The sequence below is a fragment of the Chelonia mydas genome, chromosome 11, assembly GCF_015237465.2.
Source record: "Chelonia mydas isolate rCheMyd1 chromosome 11, rCheMyd1.pri.v2, whole genome shotgun sequence".
Classification (NCBI taxonomy): Eukaryota; Metazoa; Chordata; order Testudines; family Cheloniidae; genus Chelonia; species Chelonia mydas.
The window spans coordinates 9129083-9149680 of record NC_051251.2 but is presented as its reverse complement, the minus strand read 5'-3'; the positions used below and the strand labels follow the sequence as shown (position 1 = coordinate 9149680).

The following is a 20598-nucleotide window of genomic DNA, read 5'->3' as shown; positions in this document are numbered from 1 at the left end:
AGAGCTGTGGGTAGAGCTGGTCAGGAATTTTCTGTCTAAATGTGTTCCCCCCCCCCCCCCCCCCCCCCAAGTCCCCGTCAGAAATGCAGTTTCTGCCAAATGCAGTTGTTGCTGAAATTTTTTGATTTTCTATCAGGAAAACAGAAATGAAATATTTCGGTTCAGGTTGGGTCGACTCAAATCAAAATATTTCACCTTGTCCAATTGAATCTCAACATTTCATTTCAGGTCAGTCAGATATTAATCTGTGACTGACTGAATTGCCATGGCATCTTGTGCCCCCATGGGCTGGACTCCTTGACTGGACTAACAGATTTATTTGGGCATCAAGCTTCCATGGGTAAAAAAAAACCATAACTCCATGCATCTGAAGAAGTGGGTTTTTTACCCACGAAAGCTTATGCCCAATAAATCTGTTAGTCTTTAAGGTTCCACCAGACTCCTCGTTGTTTTTGTGGATACAGACTAACATGGCTACCCCCGATACTTGACTGGACCACACTGCACTGCTGCTTTCCCTGTGGTTGAACCACTGTAGGACATTATGGGAGTGCTATGATTGCTGTGCATGATGGGAGATATCCAGCTGGGGAGCCTAGCTCATGGGGTGGGAGTTGGGGCATGAGGCACCAAGCCATAACTCCAATGAGGCACCAGAGCAGCTCAGGTAGATGCTGGCCAATGCTGAATTGAAACAAAATGCAACATTTCCAAATTAACATATAGTGATAGACTCAAGCTCAATCTATTTAGCTTAACAAAGAGAAGATTAAGGTGTGACTTGATTATAGTCTGTATGTATCTAGATGGGGAACAAATATTTAATAGAGGGCTCTTCAATCTAGTGGAGAAAGGTAAAACATGATCCAATGGCTGGAAGTTGAAGCTCAACAAATTCTGACTGGAAATAAGACATACATTTTTAATGGTGAGAGTAATTACCAACTGAAACAACCATGGGTTATGGTGGCATCACTGAATTTTTAAATCAAGAGTGGATGTTTTTCTAAAAGATCTGCTTTAGGAATTATTTGGGGACGTTCTATGGCCTGGATTATACAGCAGGTCAGACTAGATGATCACAGGGGTCCCTTCTGGCCTTGGAAACTATGAACTTTTCATTCCACAAAAAAATAAAATAAAATAAAATAAAATAAAATAAAATTTGATTTTTGATTTTGATTGGGTTAACAATAAATGTCAAAATATCGGCATTTCCTTCAGAATGGAAATTCCAGTCTTCAACGAGCTCTAGCGGTGAGTGCTCAGACCTGTTGAAAAACAGGTCCCTTTTGTACTACGTCATCTAAGTCTATTCTTTCTGCCAATGCAAGATTGCCCCCTACAGGGTATTTCCAATACTTTGTCCAATCAGTTTTTAAAATGCTTCAAGCCATGAAGCCTACACTTCTCTTGGGAGACTGAGCCACAGATCTCCTCATTAGGAACTGTTTCCAAATACCCAGCCTACATTTTTCTTTTGTTAATTTCATCCAATTACTGCTAATTAAATCTCCTTGCATCACTCTACATGATTCTTCTCTTTTTTGGGCACTTACTTTATTCACAGGACATAGTGAGTCAGATAATAAGAAAAATACACGTACACAATTGCATTGGTATTCCCCATGATTCTCAAAAAGAAAAGGAGGACTTGTGCCACCTTAAAGACTAACAAATTTATTTGAGCATAAGCTTTCGTGAGCTTCAGCTCACTTCATCGGATGCAGTGAGCTGTAGCTCATGAAAGCTTATGCTCAAATAAATTTGTTAGTCTCTAAGGTGCCACAAGTCCTCCTTTTCTTTTTGCGGCTACAGACTAGCACGGCTGCTACTCTGAACCCCATGATTCTGTAAATGTGATCACCGGTATTGGCCATGCACTTCTCAAAATCTGTATGTAATAAAGGAGGATGGTGCCAGTAAATGTGCAGTAGTCTTTCCCAGGGCTCATCCGATACATATGCTTGCGAGGACAGGAAATTTCTTTCAGATCTCTTTCATTTACTACAAGAAATAAATATGCGGCCTTATTAGCCGGGGCGGCGGCCAGATTGGTTTTTTAGGTCGTGTGCTTTCTGCTGTTGTGTGTTGTTGCACTCCTAAACTCAAAGCTCAAGAGAGATGCCTCTTTGCCCTAATCGTGCTGACTACAGCATGTTTATCTTTCCCTGATATGCTATCTTCATCAATTTTACCAGCCCCCAGATGATTGCACAAGTTGCTGTCCCCATGCATCATGCTGAAACCTGCTTCTGAACCAGCGCAGAAAGAGGAATTTGTCATAAACTCTTCTGTTCACCTGACAATAACACAGCCTAATATTTCATGAAAATGAAGTGCCCAGAGCACTCCTGATAGTTTACAGGTGTGATAAAGAACAGTCAGATGGATATTGTCAGCCATTAAACAGTTTGCAATAGCAGAGCTCTGAAAAGAAAACAAAGGTCTGTGGACCCTTCTCAGTGTCAAAAGTTGTGTCAGTGACGTAAAGAATGATGCTAAGAGCAATTCCGTACTCAGGAGTGAAGAAGCTCTTTCTGAGAGCTTTCTACCTACATGCAAGACTTCCTCGTAATCTATGTTTGCTTTGAGACATCAATATTGCTTGCTATGCACTGTAGAAGGGTCAAGCATAATTTTTATAAGTTACCAGGGCTGAAATAATCCATCCTTCTCTCTTTCTTTCTGGGCAATGCACCAGGAATCCAACTCCCAAGAACCCATATAATGTTTCCCTCAATAAATCACAGAAACCCTGCTCCTGTACCTTGTTGGGTCTCTTTATTTGAGATCAGCTCGGTTGCCTTGCAAACTTTGATGCCTCATTACAAATTGCAAAGAAACATGAAGTGAATACAATGAAGACCCATCAGCTCACTGCATCAGGTCAACAAGACAATTTATGCCAAGACGGTTACCTGTGTGGCTGGGGAAGCTGGTGGCATACCCTCAACTTCAGTCTTGACTTTGCTGCGCTTGTGAATTACGGGATTGACTGTGCTGCTCACGGCTGACTCGCTGCTCTGCTTGTTCTAGGAAAGAAAAATTGGGGGTGATGTGGCATTAGGGTTTGAAGGAAAAATGATGCAATACAGCCTCATAACATCGTTTCCAGTTTATGGCAAACTGGTGCGGAAAAAGAACTGGGCTGGTCATCGGAGCCACCTGTCCAGGACACAGACCAGTGCTGGTTGTCTACACTGGGTGAATTTTACCCATTTGGAGTGTGCACGGAGAAAGACACAGATTCAGATAGAGAGAGAGAGAGAGAATAAAGGAAAGAGGGAAGGCCTGAAAAAAGCAGTTGTGCATATTTAGGGATGCCATTCCCAACTCAGCCACTGCTTCAGTTTCAGAACTATCTAGATCCTGTCAAATTTAGCCAATTGTTGATTAACACCCACACTGCCACCCCTCCACCCCAAGAACAAGCCATGGTTTATTTCTCCAAACAAGATGAAATAACACTGTAAGAAAGCAAATAGTTTCTATATTCTGGTTTCATGTGGCATTGTCTTTATACTGTGTGTGTACACGAGAGAGAGTGTACACACTTGACTTTGCTCCAGAAAAAAATAAGAGAGGCTACAAGAGAAAAAGCACAATGTGACACACACACAAACAACAGTCAATTAAATTAGAATATTAAAACTGTAATGACATTGCTATTAATTACTCAAGATCCGTACAGTATTTATGTAAACGGACACCCCACTTCCACCACCTACATTATTTTGGAACTCAGTTTGTTAGGAATGAAATAAAGCAGAAGAAAACAAAACCAGTCAAATAACTCTTCAATAACAAACCAGAGTGTGCAGTCCAGTACCCATGAGATACTCTAGAATAATAAACCAATCTGGACAGTCTACTCCAGAACAATAAAATACAATAACAAACTGAAATGGGTATGTAATGGAGTGAAATAATTCTTTTGGTTGTGACACAATGGTAGTTTAAACTTCCAAGTACTGACAGTAAGAAGCCAAAATTATTAAAAATATGCCATGTGTACTCACTAATATTCAGCTGGTGTGTGTACTCAAGGTTTTCATATGTTTGGTGCCTGTGCATCCATTGTGTATGGCTAATTTTGAAAACTGGGCCCACAAGTTTGTAAAACAGACAATAAAATCAATACAATTTACACCCAAACCAAGAGCCCATTTCACAACTGTCTTCCCAATGTCATTTTAAAAGTGGGGGGGCATGTTAAAAATTCCTCTGGAATGGATTTCTAAAATGAAAAACAGCCCTTTCTTTAGCACAAAAGGGAAACTGGGATCTGACGTGGCCATCAGTCCTAAAATGCTTTGCTTTTTGTATCTTAGCAAACATAGTGAGGGAAAGAATATAGTGGCTTTAAAAACATCTGTATGATTTACAACATTAGCAGAGGAGCAGGTCAAACAAAGGAAAAGCAGATTGGTGAATAAACTACTTCAATTTGATTCACTGCTTTTAAACTCCAATATAGCAAAGCGCTTAAGTCCCTTTGACTTTAATGGAACCTAAGAACTTAAGTGTTTCACTAATAGGGATAGACTTATAAATATGGCTAAGTGCTTTGCTGAATAAAGGCCCTAGAGGGTCATAATATGTTATTTGCAAATATGCACATGGCTGCTTCACAGTCACAAAAATGCTTTGTAGTTACATCTGATGTTTGCTGTTTGCTATTTGTCACTCTCCTGTAGAAAAGTTTCATCATCCAATCAGGGAGTAGAAAATATAACATGACCAATCACATGAAGAGCAGTCACCATGAACATTACGGGTGAAATCCTGGCCCTACTGAAATCAATGGGAGTTTTGCCATCAATGGGGCCAAGTTTCCCCCTAAGTGGTCTACTTGTTGTGACCCATCTGTGAGTCTTCGCTCCCCGTAGACCACATTTACAGAATTATGAGACTGCTTGATACCCTGGATGGGACACCCACCGCTTGCACTGATGAACTCTGGATACATCAGCAGAATTTAGGAATGGCCTGATAACTTAAACCAAGAAAAATCCTGAATGCATTTAATTTTTGTTCAGATTTTCAGATGCACTGCCCACCCACAACTCCAACTAAAGTCAATGAGAACTGCAGATGCTCAGAACCTCTGAAAATTAGGCCCTATTTGATCAGCTCTAATGGATATGCTTTTTCAAGTGCAGCTAAATTTCACTGCTTGGCTGTATTAAACACATCACATTACCTGAACTGGCTCCTACCTGATTAGAGTCAGAGATGCAGCTGTTGTTATTACTGATCTGAGCAGGAGCTGGGTTGACAGAGATAACTGCCATGTGTTGTCGTGGAGGGAACGTGGGGGAAGGCTGGATCAAAGGTGGCGTATGTCCAAATGCTGAGCTCAAGCCTCTCTGCTGACTCAGGATCTGCTGGTAAGTCACTGGGTTAATGGGATGGGGGAAGCTGAATGCTGGACTGCAATAAATATACAAATAGAGGAGGAAAAATTACAAGGAGAAGTTATTTTAAAAAAAGAATTAAAACCCTGGCTAGTGATTGGAGTAAGGGTAGAACTTCCTGCTGATTATGGGAAAGAGGATAAAGTGGGGAAACTAGATTTTCTTTAATCTTCCAATGATATACAGTATGGGATATTTTTTACACAGATATTATTGGTCTCATCTGTACTTTGGTATATTTATGGACCCCTTCTAGTCACACAATACTGCTAGAGATTTCTTTTTTTACGGTGTTTGAAAAGAGTGGATTACAATGGGAGAAAAACTCACACATCTTGCTTTGCAACAATGTAAGGTTTTTCCAAGTAGCCCTTTTTTGCAACTTCCCAAGCTTGTGGCTACGCTACTCTTAATACAGAAGCGAAGTCACCTGGCTGTCAGGCACAAATTGCAGAGGGAACATTTAACAATCAATTTTACATATTTAAAAAATATGAAATTTACTCTGCATTCAACTGAGCTGGAAGATGGCTCACGGGACTACTAAAATACATAACCATTCTTCTGCAGGTCATTAGTTCAACCCCAATTTAGATCACTCATAGCCAGAAATCATTCCCATCTAATAGTTATCTGGTTGCCAGTGTGGTTTCAGACTAGGATGTTGTAGACACTCCACAAAAACTACCATCAGAACTGCCAACTTTGCTAGTAGCGTTCGGATTCCACTGCTATCAATCTGGCACTTCAGGGGCTGATCCAATGAACATTTATATACATGTAACTTTACTCACAAGCAAAATTACCCACAGGCACAAGTGCTTGCAGGACTGGGCCTTAATTAGCAGTATGCTCATGTTTTTATTTTAAATAATAAACTTGACTAGGCAATTAAGGCTGCTTCTAGTCTAAACCAGTTAATGACAACATGACCAAAAAGCAAAGGCCAAAGTCACTACCCTGTTAAAAAGCCCTTGTGGCTAAATAAATGTTAATGGTTAATGACATAATAAGAGCTGATGACAGGTTACTGTAGAGCAACTGTTCTATATAATGGAACCATCAGAAAACTCACTTTATAACATATGACCATCCCTCTGTGGTGAGATGCATTAATTTGCGTCACTGCTGCCACTGATGAACTTTTAAGTGGTTAAAAATAAAAAAAGTCAATCTGCACACAATTTTATTAGCCGTTAAACTGTTTTCTATGTATGACACACACTTAAAATTCTTAAGATTTAACATATGCCTTGTAAAATACATATTACATGGTTCTAAATTAATTATTATTATTATTGTGGTAATGCCTAGAGACCACTAGTCAAGGATCAGGACCCCATTGTGCTAAGCAACATACACAGATATAATGAAAAGATAGTTCCTGGCTCAAACAGTTTACAGTTTAAGTATAAAACAAGAGACTTGAGGTGGATCCAATAGACGGGGAGAACTCCTGGGAACAGTGTGATGATAAGTATGATGAGTAGTTAAAATCTTGAGGTTTCCTAAAGCTAGAATTATGTTATAAGTACTTCAAAAATTTTACCTGACAAAGCAACTTTTCTATTAATGTCTAACTTTTTACTAACAATAAGATCAATCATTGTTTAGGACTGCATCGCTTCTATGAACTCTTGCATTTCTTTCTAGGTGTCTATAATAACATTATTAATAGGAAAAAAACCCCATACCTAACTTCTCAGTGGTAAAAATAATAACACTACAGTGTGAAACCTGCCTTAAGCAACCACTCAAGGATCTGACAAAATTTGTTCCTTTAAGGGAAGTGCTTTTTAATTAAGGATGCAACAGGATTTTACTCAAGAGCCTAGATTTTTAAAAATCAGTGTTTAAAGTTAGGCTCCTAAGTCCACACAGGAATTAATTTTTTAAAATCTTGGCCAATACATTTGGGGATACTTTGAGGTAGTTTTCTAAGATGTGAGATTTCCTAAAAAGGGCAGTCAAGCCATTCACAGCAAACAGTTTAATAGATGAATTTAGCCTTTCTTCTGCTTGCAAAGAGGTATGAACATATTATTATTAATAAAAATCTGGCAACCAGTATTCCCTCCCCGTAAAAATATACACACTCTAAAGTACCATCATATCCACCATTGCAGAAGAAACAGGCTAAATGTAGATTAGCCTTCCACAGGCATGAAATCAAAGAGAGGTTTCATTTTAATATACAACACAGACCCAATGTACATTTTTGGAACAAGATTCCATACAATCCTAGATGGCCAAAGCTTGAAAGGTTCCTTTCGTACAGCTTTAGTTCTGACAATGGAATAATTACATGGGCACAAGATCAAAGAAACGGACGTCTACATGGAGCTGCTCGCACTGCTTTACCTTATTGCCCCTGCAGACAAATGGCCATAGGAGCCGCTAGCAGCAGAACTACTTCTGGAGTTATTAATATAAGCCACCAGGGAGTTAGGGGAGGTCCTGATCATTGTCTGAAGATCAATGCTGGCATCAGACAGCGGCGATATGGAGAGGGCTCGCTTTCTGCTTAATCTTGGAGTGACCCTTGGGCTTGAAAATCTTGACACTGTAGGAAAGAAAAAAAAAGTGTGCCTAGTTAGACAAAAGCAGGCGCTACTTGTTTCAGTTTTTATAGGAAGAATAAATGAAAGCAGTTAACAGCACAGTACCTTGCTTTGTAACACTTATTTTAACATTGGGAGTGGGATTTGACCGGGGAACACATGGAAGAGTTGCGTCCATGTGCACGCACACACACACTCTCTCTCTCTCTGTGACTCACACACACTACAGACAAATTCTTTTTGTTGCCATTACAGTGATTCTTATGGAAGAGAAGAAGCAGGAGTCAGGTGCAATAATTATAATGGGGATTCTTGATTGAGGCTGCTGAACTTTGGTTTTGCCTGATTTTCCAGCTCTCAGGCTGCCTGATTCCACCACACAGGCTCTTCTTGAGACCCAGATTTAGCACAGAACGTAAGTATGTGATTAACTTTAAGCATATGAGTAATCCCTTTGAGGTTGATGGGGTAGCTTGCTGAATCAGGGCCAATAAGCCCTGAGCAAGGATTATCACTTTCTCACTTGCACCACTTCTGCACTGACATAACTTCAGTGGCTTCACCAGTGCAAGGGAGAGAAGTGTCAGGCTATCACTTTCTTAAAAAAATAGGGCCCAATCATGCACATGCTCTGTGTAAGGGGCATCTGGGGTCTGACTCAAAGTTCACTTAAATCAATGGGGTCTTTCCATTGACTTCCATGGACTTTGGATGAGGCCCTTGTTGCATTAGCAATGACTGCAGGATCTGCTGTCTAGTTTGTCTTGCTGAGTGTTTTTACAGCATCTAGCCCAGTGGGGACTTGGTCCATAACAGGGTTCCGAGGTGCTATATAATACACAGTACAAAGAAATAACATATCAATAATAGGAATACTTTTATTCATTTTGATTTTCTCAAAAGCGGATGAAATGCCGATTGCCAGAGTTTTCACTAAATGAAGAGTCTGCAGGGTGGGTAACAAGCTGTTCATTCACTAGAAGAGCCTGGATAAACACGAGGTTCCAAAGGGTCCATTTTTAATTAGTTTTACCTAAAAATAATTAACAGATGTATTTATTCCTCCATTCTTTACTCACAGATAGATACTATAAGGTTGCAGAAGAAACACTGCATTCTTCTTTCCAAACTGAGTGGTTTTCAATGCCTGCTTTAAGGTCCCCGCAGCACACAGCGATAACTGTGAAACTACTTATTATTGGCATCTCCAAAATTTTATACGCCCCAAATTTTACATTAGAAGGGACTGCTTGGCTCACAGGGATGATAATGGGACATGATGCCCTGTGCATCTCATCCCTAGTAGAGCTGGCTGGAAAATGGGGAGGGGGACAATCATGATTTCACCCCTCCATTTTTCAACAACATTTTGAAACTTCTGACCAGCTCTAATCACAAGTTCAGATCCAGATGAGGTGAGCATCAGTTAAAAAAACGTTCCCATATGATGATGGTTTGGGGACCTATGTTAAATGGGATGGAGGCCTGATTCTTAGCAGAGAGGCATCTTTCTTACCAAAAAACACCATCAAATTGGGCAACAGTTGGCACCCTCGTTAGCATTCTCAGAAGAGGGGCTCTATTGAATGAGAAAAGGGGGAGAGATGTAGAGAGCTTCTTGTGTTCACGTGAATACACTTGTAGATACCTGGGTGATGGACAAGGTTTAAGAACCAAGAGTGATTGAAGTACAGCATGGGGATGGAGTCTGCACTGCACTGATCCCTAGATCCTCTCCAAGCTTAGGGGTGAATGTAGGGAAGCTGCTGACCTTGCTTTCAGTCCTTGGAGGACAAAAAAGAGCTTCAGTCTCTGGGGCTGTCAATCAACACCTTGTACCAGCACTAAATTAACTTAAAACAGAAAAAGCCCCTGAAGATTACTCTGAACACGGTGATTTTCAATGACTTAGCGGTAAGAGAACTGGACTGGAATAGTACCGCATCAGAGCAGAAGGAGAATCTTAGAAATTGGGTATCTGCATTTGTCTAGGGGAGGGAAGGAAATGAAATAAGCACTAGCACAATGCTGAGCATCCAGTTAATGAAAGAGGTGAGACTCCAGGAGCCTAGAAAGTAAATTAAGAGTTTTAAGAAAACCTATTTGACAGCTCAAGTATAAAGTGCAGGCTCTTACCCTCAGAGGGGACCTGCCAGGGCCTGGACCCTATGAACAACTGTCAGTCAATCAGGCATGAAGTCATTTCCACCTTACCTGGTTTTGGTTGTGGGAGTCTGAAATAAATGGAGAGCTTATACTGGACTAATTTGGACTCTCTCAGCACTTAGGTGTGTTAGTGACTGGAACATGTGACTTCGAAGGGCAAATTCTGACTGACACCATCTGCAAATCAATGGGGCTGCACAGGTTGTAGTCAGGGCAGAATTTGGGTCTGAGCTTTGCAAAATATTAGAGGATCAGATCCAACTATTTGACTGAGGCCTGTCTACATCTGGAACTGTTGGTCACACCGAAAGTAGTGGGAGCAGCATATATACTGTGGTAGGTCACCTATTTTTCTAGGTTTTGTATTTAGAAGATGCCACTGCCATGTAATCCAAAATGACTACCTGCTAGGCTCCTGCTAGCCTGCTAATAGGCCCATGTGACAAACCCAGTCTGCATTCAGCACCTGCATTTCAAGCCCCTTTCCTCAGTAGGTGAGAGTGCAGTGTTACAAATTCTTTCTTTTCCAGCAGCTGTCTCTGCTGAGCCCCTACCTCGCAGGGGTCTTGTGAGGATAAGTACATTAAAGACTGTGAGGCACTCAGGAACTTATATGGCCCCCATTACCATAGTGGTAGTATCTAAGATAGATAGGCAGATGGTAAGGGCTCTTGTTTTTCCATACCTACCTCACCTGCTAGGGCATCGATGGGGACCAATTACTATTTACGTAGTGCCAAATGTATGTTAGGCACTTTACAGACAAATACGAGGACAAGATCCCAGCCTTGCAGACAACGCAAAGGTGAGGGGTGGTGAGATGGGATGTAACAAAAAGCGAGGGACAGAGCAGCAATGTAGCCAATGTGTCTTGCAGCTTCCATGATGTGTGTTAGATCTTAAAAGCTGGTCATTCATTAACCCTTCTTTGAGGGGTGTAGTAGGATTTCACTTCACTTTGATCTAGTGCCCCTAACTGTTTTGTATTGGTGTACTCATATACACCACACCTCAGGATAAATGAATTTTATGCTCACAACAACCCTCTGTGAGAGGGAAGCTCTATGACTAGCCTCATTTTACAGATGGGGAACTGAAGCACAGATAGATTAAGTGACTTTCCCAAGGTCACACAGGAAGTCTACAGTAGAGGCAGGAATGGAACCCAGGGCTCTTAAGTCTCAAGCCAGAGTTCAATCCATTAGATCACCCTTACTACTAGCTCTCAGCTGTATAAGAAGCATTTGGATTGATTCTGACAACTCCTTTCTGCAGTTCCATTTCACAGCATCTCCCCAATCACAAGGTGGAAGTGCCACTTTATTGTGGCTAATGTTAATGCAACCAAGAGACTCAACAACCCAGTGTTGCCAGCTTCTGTGATATTACTTCAAGTTTCACAATCTTTGGAATTTTTTTTAGAACTTTTGCTCCTGGAAATACATGATTAGGTGAGAATCATGGCTCTCCTTTTCGTTTTTACAAAAGTAAGTGTCTAGCCCTCATGGTTGTAAAGAAAAGCCTACTGTGACCCAAATGCAGCCTAAAGTCTCAAAAGCCAGAACTCAAATGTTATTTAAAAAAAAATCTCATGAGTAATAAGACTCTGGGGGAGCCTGACTCCTGATTTTTGAATGGCTGGGGTTGGCCACACTGAGGCTTATTCTTGCCAGACTTGGTGCCATTTAAGTGGCAAGCTGGGGATGGACAGGAAGTTTTAAGGATGCAAATGCATTATAGATGCAAACATTTACTGAAAAAGGCAAGTCTGCTAATAGCAATAAAAACACTGCAGGATTTGTGTTAACCCATATGAACAGTAAAGTCTACCATGGTGCTGCTATTCCTGATCTGAAGAGAAGGTAAAAAATGAACTACACAAGCAGAGATTGGCTAGAACCAAAAAGTCAGAAGCAAAAATTGCCAAACTTTGGATACTGACCTCAAACATTGCAGATGGCCCTTAAAACTTGGGCCTGAACAGACATCCTGCATCCAAACAACTCCTAACTTTAGGAATGTTCCAATCTGGATTCAGATCCGAACCGTGAGGCTGGGGCCTATCTCTAACATAGAATAAACATTTAAATATCTTAAGTTAACATTCTGGGTTTGGAGATAGGCCCCAGCCTCACGGTTCGGATCTGGATCCCGACTGGAACATTCCTAAAGTTTGGGGTTGTTTGGATCCAAAGTTAGTTACGCCCATGTAGAAACTGGAGGCAGCACAGTCAAATGGCTGGAGCATTGGACTGAGACTCCTTCTCCTAGCTCTGCCACTGATCGGCTGTGTGACCTCCGGCAAGTCAGTCAATGCCTCTGTTTCCTCCCACATCATTTACCTTGTCTGTTTAGATTGTAAGTATTTTGGGGTAAGGGTTGTCTTGTTATGTGTTTGTACAGCACCTAGCACAATCAGGCTCTACTCTGAGCTGGGGCCTCTAGGTGCTACTAAACTACATATTATATTTATCCAGATATAGATATTGTTTTCTGCATTTGCATTCCCACAGTCTTCTATTCCTGTAACAGAAGGAAGCAGGCCACATTTGACAGTCATATTTATCTCTGTTACTCCCACACCTCAAGGGAGATCTGTTTATTAATGTGCCACTTCCCTTGATAAATTACTAAATAGAAAGAAAAGCCTTGTACTCATTTCTCGCTGCTCCTTCCAGTGATTTATGTCCACAGAGCCGGTTCAGCCATCGGTCCCCATTAATCTGTAGAGGGAAGAAGTCCTGATGTCCAACAGAAGCTCTGGTTTTATTGGTGCAACCATTCAGCGCACCCTCCACTGCACGTAGGTAAATTCTTCTCCCCCCCTCCACCCCCGTGTAAAACTCTGCTGGAAGCTGTCAGATTCTGCAAGCTGGCCTGGGACTTTTCCAGCACAAATCAAGTAATATGCATTTTATTAGTGTCTGCTCTAATTTAGATCTTTCAGGCACTGTGGGATGTGTAAAGTGTTCTGATAGAGGATCTATGAGGCTGGGTGTATGTTTTACATTAGGGTCTCTCCGATATTAGGGGTTTTCACACATAGCTTTGACCTCAAATCACGTTACACACGAATGATTCCGCTTCCAGTGCGGATAGCAACAAAAAGTACCCAAGAAGGAAGGTGACTAGGGAATATAAAGTTTGTTTTACTACATAGAAAATAAGCTGTAACAACCAGAGGAGCAGAATATATCTATGATAATTATTCAAAGCAGGTAATTAGCAGCACCATGGGCATTGTTAATAACCCTAACCTGCACCACTTTTCGCTCCAAGTGCAGGGCACATTTCTTTGACCTTGCCTTTGCTTATAGAAACACATAGCAACACGCCTGTTTAACTACAAAAACAACAACAAAACAACACACACGTGCTACCGAAACAAGCCACTTCACTCCACACACTTCTCCTTCTGGGGAGAGGATTAGAGAACAAAAAACACATGACAGATATTCATTCACATTGCGCTACCGGAAGTCAGTCAGGTACTACGGGGATGAGCATGGAATAAAAACCTGTATAGTACAGAACAGAATAATACTATTGGCCTGACCTAATCCCTTACGGCGCCACACACTAATATTAGATGATAAACAGCAAGACAAATAACAATGAAGAGACACTTTGGTCAGGTTTGTCAGGGGGAGTTGAACTTGGGAATTCTAGATATAAAGCATGAGCCTTTACTCCCCTGGGCTAAAGGTCCAACATGTCCCCATGACACCTTTCAAAGGCAAATTTCAAGGACCTTTCCAGATATTAATTAAGCCTCATGATACCCTGTGAGGCAGGTAAATATTAGACCCATTTTTCAAACACCTAGGCTTGTGTCTAACCACAATGACCCTTAAAATAAACTTCAAAAGTAAAGTCTCTCCCACCCCAGGCTCCCACTGCACACAGCCCCTCCTCCCTGAGGCTCCGTCTTTCTGCTCTCCCAGCATTCTCACTCCCAATTGCCAGGTTTATCTGTAGGAGTCTACTTGCTCCCAGCAGCCTCTGCCTCCCTGAGAACTCTTTCTTTCTGCAGAGCTTGCAGCCTGGCATCTTCCCGCTCCTCTTCATAGGGGCCAGATGATCCTTGCTTAGGTCTGTCTACTTAGTAACTAAGTGTTGGCTGACCACAGGCCTCTAGGGGGGAAAGCCACCCTGTTACAGGCAGTTTCCCTATTCTGAAATTGTCGAAAGGTCCCTTTCAATCTCTCAAAAACTCTCACGGGAAAGGGGAAAAACATTTCCCACTCAGCTGTACTAAAAAGTGACATTCCAAGGGCCAGACTGCCAGTCAATGGCAAAGTGAGACTATCCTTAGAGATGTGACACCCAGTTGCCTGCTCTAGTCAGTAGGTAACACTCTCACCCAACTAAGAACGTAGTATTCCTAGCAGGCGTGGTCTTGTTCCTTTAAGAAAAACCCCTGTCCTTCCTGTGTCAGTGGCAGCTGAACTCGAGCTTCTTCTACCACTTCTATTTCAGCTCAAGCTAAAGCCCATTAAAGTCAATGGGAGTCTTTCCACTGACCTTGATGGATTCTGGATCAGGGACTAAATTTGGATTTAGCAGCCTATCGTTAGGCACACAGGTTGGAAAATTTTGGCCTTTATTTTTTCAATTAATTTCCCTCCCCCAAACTCATAATGCACTAAGTTTTTGAAAAAAAAATCCTCATGGCCTGATCCCGATTAGTGCTCAGAATTAAAGGTGCTGAACACCTCTCATGATCAGGCCCCAAGTGCGTGAGAATGATGAACTCAGTTTTTGTTAAAGTTAGAAAGACTTTATTACACCTACCTGAGAACTCTAGAGTTCTTCAACCTGAAATATATATATATTTCTGATAATGAAGAACAGAAAATGTTAAGCCAAAAGAATTCCCCCCATCCTTCAGCCCCAATTCAGAGGATTCAAAATGCGGGTTTAGAATGGAATGGGAATGGGGTTTAAACTAGAAGTTTAACTACGGACCCTTGATATGGAATTGTGCAGAACATCCCACATAGGATCAATAAAAACTTTACTTTCCTCCCTAAAGCATAAGAATGGCCATACTGGGTCAGACCAGTGGTCCATTTAGCCCAGTATCCTGTCTTCTGACAGTGGCCAGTGCCAGATGCGTCAGAGGGAACGAACAGAACAGGCAATTATCAAATGATCCATCCCCTTCATCCAGTTCCAGTATCAGACAGGGAGAGGTTTAGGAACACCCAGAACATGGGGATGTGTCCATGACCATGTTGGCTAATAGCCGTCAATGGACCTTTCCTCCATGAACTAATCTAATTCTTTTTTGAACCTAGTTATACTTTTGACCTTCACAACCTCCCCTTGCAATGAGTTCCACAGGTTCACTGTGCATTGTGTGAAGTACTTCTTTTTCTTTGTTGTAAACCTGCTGCCTATTAATTTAACAGGGTGACCCCTGGTTCTTGTGTGATGTGAAGGTGTAAATAACATTTCCTTATTTACTTTCTCCACATCATTAATGACTGTATAGACCTCGATCATACCTTCCCGTATCTCTTTTCTAATCTGAACAGTCCCAGTCTTTTTATTCTCTCCTTGTATGGAAGCTGTTCAATATCCCTAATAATTTTTGTTGTCCTTCTCTGTACTTTTCCCCCAATTCTAATGTATCTTTTTTGAGATGGGGCAACCAGAACTGCATGCAGTGTTCAAGATATGGGTGTACCCTGGTTTTATACACTGGCATTATGATATTTTTTATCTTATTATTTATCCCTTTTCCAATGGTTCCTAACATTCGCCACTGCTCACTGAGTGGATGTTTTCAGAGACTTATCCACAATGACTCCAAGATCTCTTTCTTCAGTGGTAACAGCTAATTTAGACCCCATTATTTTGTATGTATAGTTGGGATTATGTTTTCCAATGTGCATTATTTTGCATTTATCAACATTGAATTTCATCTACCATTTTCTTGCCCAGTTACCCAGTTTTGCAAGATACCTTTGTAACTCTTCTCAGTTTGCCTTGGACTTAACTATCGTAATTTTGCGTCGTCTGAAAACTTTGCCACCTCCCTGTTTACCCCTTTTTCCAGATCATTTATGAATATGTTGAATAACCCTGGTCCCAGGATAGACCCTTGGGGATGCCATTATTTACCTCTCTTCACTGTGAAGACTATTTATTCCTACCCTTTGTTTCCTATCTTTTAACCAGTTACTGATCCATGAGAGGACCTTCCTTCTCATCTCAAGATTACTTACTTTGCTTAAGAGGCTTTGGTGAGGGACCTTGTCAAAGGCTTTTTGAAAGTCCAAGTACACTATATCCACTGGATCATCCTTGTTCACGTTTCTTGACACCTCAAAGAATTCTAATAGATTGGTAAGGCATGATTTCACTTTACAAAAGCCATGTTGACTCTTCCCCAACATATCATGTTCATCAATGAGTCTGATAATTCTATTCTTTACTATAATTTCAACCAATTTTTCTGGTACTGAAGTTAGGCTTACTGGCCTGTAATTCCCAGAATGGCTTCTGGAACCTTTTAAAAAAATCGGCATCACATTCGCTATCCTGCAGTCATTTGGTACAGAGGCTGATTTAAGCGATAGTTTACATACCACAGTTAATAGTTCTGCAATTTCCTATTTGAGTTCCTTCAGAACTCAGGTGAATTCCACCTGGTCCTGGTGACATATTAATGTTTAACTTTTCAATTTGTTCCAAAACCTCTTCTACTGACACCTCAATCTGAGGCAGTTCCTCAGATTTGTCACATAGAAAGAATAGCTCAGGTGTGAGAAACTCCCTCACACCCTCTGCAGGGAAGACCACATGCAAAAATTCTTGGCAATGGCTTTGTCTCCCTTGAGTGCTCCATTAGCACCTCAATCATCCAGTGACCCCACTGATAGTGTGGCAGGTTTCCTGCTTCTGATGTACTTAAAATATTTTTGCTGTTACTTTTTGTTTCTTTTGCTAGCTGTTCTTCAAATTCTTATTTGGCATGCCTAACTATACTTCTACATGTGACTTTCCAGAGTTTATGCTCTTCTGTTTTCCTTGGTAGACAGCCCCCAGGCCGTACCACACAGTGTACAAAAAAATCTATTTTAAGAATGTTTTAACAAGAACTCATTGGGTTTACTTTTCATATCCCCCTACACATATAGCCAGAAGGCCCAGTTATTATGAGCCCAACTCTAGAGATTAGAGAATAAATATAACTCACATATTTAAGCCTTTAAAAATTACCTGTAATAGCTTTTTGGTACATACAAACTGCTTTTAAAATTACATGAAAATCAGATGTCTCAGGATCTTCAAGGGCTAAAACCAAGTGCTTTGTATCCCACTTGAAAGCTGTGACTCTCCCCTTTCCAAATGATATAAATATCCCATTTCTAGACTAGCAGCGTTCTAAGACTGGATCTTAACATTCTCACTGGTGCAGGATTAAATCCTGGGCATTGGACCAATCTAACTCTGGAAGGAAATTCAAGCTTCGTGAGTAAAGAAGGAAATATTTCTTTGGCAGTTTATTACATGGTGCTACAATTTATCACATATGTCAGTTTCCTTCTTTATCCACAATCTGGAATTTCTTCCCAAATGTAGACTGTCCCAAGAAAGAAATGTCAGAGACAAATTTTAGGTTCAGTCTCAGTTTAAGGTTCAATCTCATAACTCTGACAATTTTACACACACACACACTGTTTGGGGATATTATACGGATAGGACAGGAAGGAATTTTCATAAAGAAGGATTTAAGTCCTCTTTGCAGCATTGGAAATGGGAACAACACATCCCAGCTTAATGTAAACACACGGTGATCAGTTGTGAAGTCCTTTATGTATTAATGTGCCTGGGAATATCTAACTGTCTTCCTGAACTGACCCTAGAAATGAACTCCTCCAAGCACTGTGACTGACTGTCAGAGCGTGTAGGACATCCAGTATGTACCAGAACTTCAGACTACATCTTTAAAGATAACTTTGTGCTGCAATCTAAGTGGTGGACAAAGAACTTGAAGAATCAATTTATCCAGAGGCAGCCACATAATGTACATGAAATACAGACATTTTACACTCCCTCCCTTCCAAATCACAGCCACAACTGGTGCTTCTTCCATGTTTCTTCATCCAAAACCTAAAATAACATAGTCTTATTGAAGCCAACACTCTAATGGGCTGATCGGAAGGAAAAAAAAAAAAGGGAAAGAAAATTCTGTTCACAGGACACAGAAGTATCCCCCCAGGTTATCAAATTAAATCCAGAGGCAGTAACAACATCATAAAAAGGGGTTTGTGCTTGACATAAGACAATCCCCTTATCAATAAGCAGCAGCCAGCCACAAACAGTCTCAGGATAACCGGTTCCTTATTCCCTTCTTTCCTTCTGTTACAGCATCACACATCTTACTTTGACTGCAGCAGATTCTGGGCATTTGTTCAGGTACCAGGTGCTATCTTGGGACTCTTACTTTTTCATTCCCTGGGGCCCTATAAGGCTTAACAGTTCAAGGAATTCTAATGCTTCCCTAAGATCCTTGTTGAAAGGCCACATTCTTCTATTTCCAGTGCACAAGGTTAGAAGGCCTAACCTGCACATATAAATTGGATTCATTAGAAACCACAATTCAGGAGGATTCCAGATAAAGCACATACGGGATGCTGTTGGTCTTTCTCTGTTTTGCACATTTTTTTCTGGGCAGGAGAAAAGGGTTGTTGGCTTTTCTTAGAGTCTCACAGTCAAATCGCATTTTTATGGAGGGTGCAATTAAAAGCAATGACATTAAAGAAAAGCTCTGCATCCAGCCATGACTATTGCATTCTTTATTCAGCAGACCTGGGTTCTATTCTCAGCTCTGCCACTGGCCTTCTGGGTGACCAAAGGTTTGAAACTAGGGGAACCTGCACCAGTGAAAGTACGGGTTCACATGAGAGCAGGATGACTACACTCTTGCTGCACCTCAGCGCAATGACATTGGGGTAACGAAAAATGACAGTGTAGACAAGCCCTTAGTTATCTAGGAATCACCCCAGAGATTTAACTAAAGCAACTGGAAAGCCCCAGACAAGAGTGCATGAAAGAACTACCACAGGCAGCTGTCTCACTTCCAAATGAGCCTTCCAATGTTCAGATGGGGGTGTTAAAATGGGTTCCCCTCACCAGCAGAGTACCTGCTCTGTGAGCTGCAGTATCCAGGGCAGGAGAGGTTTTCCGCTTGAAATGTACATTTCCAAACTTTTTTTTTTCAGTTTAACACAGCGGCTTTGTGTTATTGTAGTCTACTGTGCCATGTGGTGTTTAACAGCTGTTATGCTCCACCCTAGAGTTGGCTGCACTTCAGGGGAGGGTGAAGCGATTCTTGTAAAGTTTTTAAGGCAATGTAGGGATCTTTTGGAAGGAAAGGCGCTCTGTGAATGTAACATTTATTCCAACGACATGTCTGTATTTAATGTGTGCTATTGATATTCCCGCATCAGAAGAGCATCCTGTTTTATTACTAAACTATCCACCTCGGTACGTATATGGTCACTTATTTAAATAAATGATTGGAATAATCTGTTAAACAAAAAAGGAGTGGTGGGTTCAGTTTCTTAAATCATGGTTTCACTTCACTCCAGGTTTCGGTGACTCGCAGTTCCCTCATCATGTGTAACTCTGAACCCAAGCCTCTGTTATCAGACAGGCTACTGAGCTGAAGACAGCGCTTCACACCAGCCAGCAGAACATGAACTATGTGATATAGCCATTGCCAAGCCCTTTTTATAGGGCTTAGGTGCCAATTTAGTAAAGCATTAAGCATGTGGTTAAGTCCATCCCTGTTTAGCAAAGGCTTAATTTTAGGCATGTTTTTAAGTCCCATTGACTTCAGGCAAGTTCTGAAGTCCTTTGTTGAATCAGGGCCATAGTTTACAACCAGACCCAATCTCACTGCAAGTGGCTTTGCTGGGGGGGAGTCAGAAAAGATAAATCAGACTGCCTGAACATGATCAGAGAATAAATCCCAGACTAACGGATAAAACTCCACATGTGGACCACAGATTTTTTGGGGGGCCCGCTGCTTTTAACATGCTCTTCTTTAAAATGGCCTTGTGGAATTTCACTTCAAGTCTTCATTTATTTCCACTATTCCTTAATAGCTTAGTTTCCATTAATGGAATCCAAAAGTTTACAGATGGGCTTTCCAGTCACTGATCAAGAAAGCTTTTTTAAAGGATCAAAATAATGCTGATCCCAGTCTTTAGAGCTTGGCAAAACTCAACCCTCCCGTGTGATACCGATATAAACGTGGCTGCATGTAATTAGGGACCTTGTTACATGATTTACTCCAGAACTACGCTAGGAGAAGCCAGGTAGGAAGAGACCCTTCTGCAGAACAGAAAATCCCAGATGACTTTCAGATAAAAGACTGACACTAAGTAACCTACAGGATGAGGACCATGGTGCATTGAGTGTCAGAAGTCCGT

General features: G+C 41.2%; 1 protein-coding gene across 2 annotated transcripts in view; it reads right to left on the bottom strand.

Annotated features, from left to right (window-relative positions):
- GLI2 (GLI family zinc finger 2) overlaps positions 1-20598 on the bottom strand; it is a 262344-nt gene that overhangs the window by 27472 nt on the left and 214274 nt on the right. For both annotated transcript variants that reach the window (XM_037912674.2, XM_043525483.1), the window contains 3 exons: positions 7782-7983; positions 5223-5436; positions 2922-3035 (listed from right to left, as the gene is read on the bottom strand). In XM_037912674.2, coding sequence (XP_037768602.1) covers positions 2922-3035; positions 5223-5436; positions 7782-7983 — 530 coding nt within the window. The remainder of the gene's footprint in view (positions 1-2921; positions 3036-5222; positions 5437-7781; positions 7984-20598) is intronic.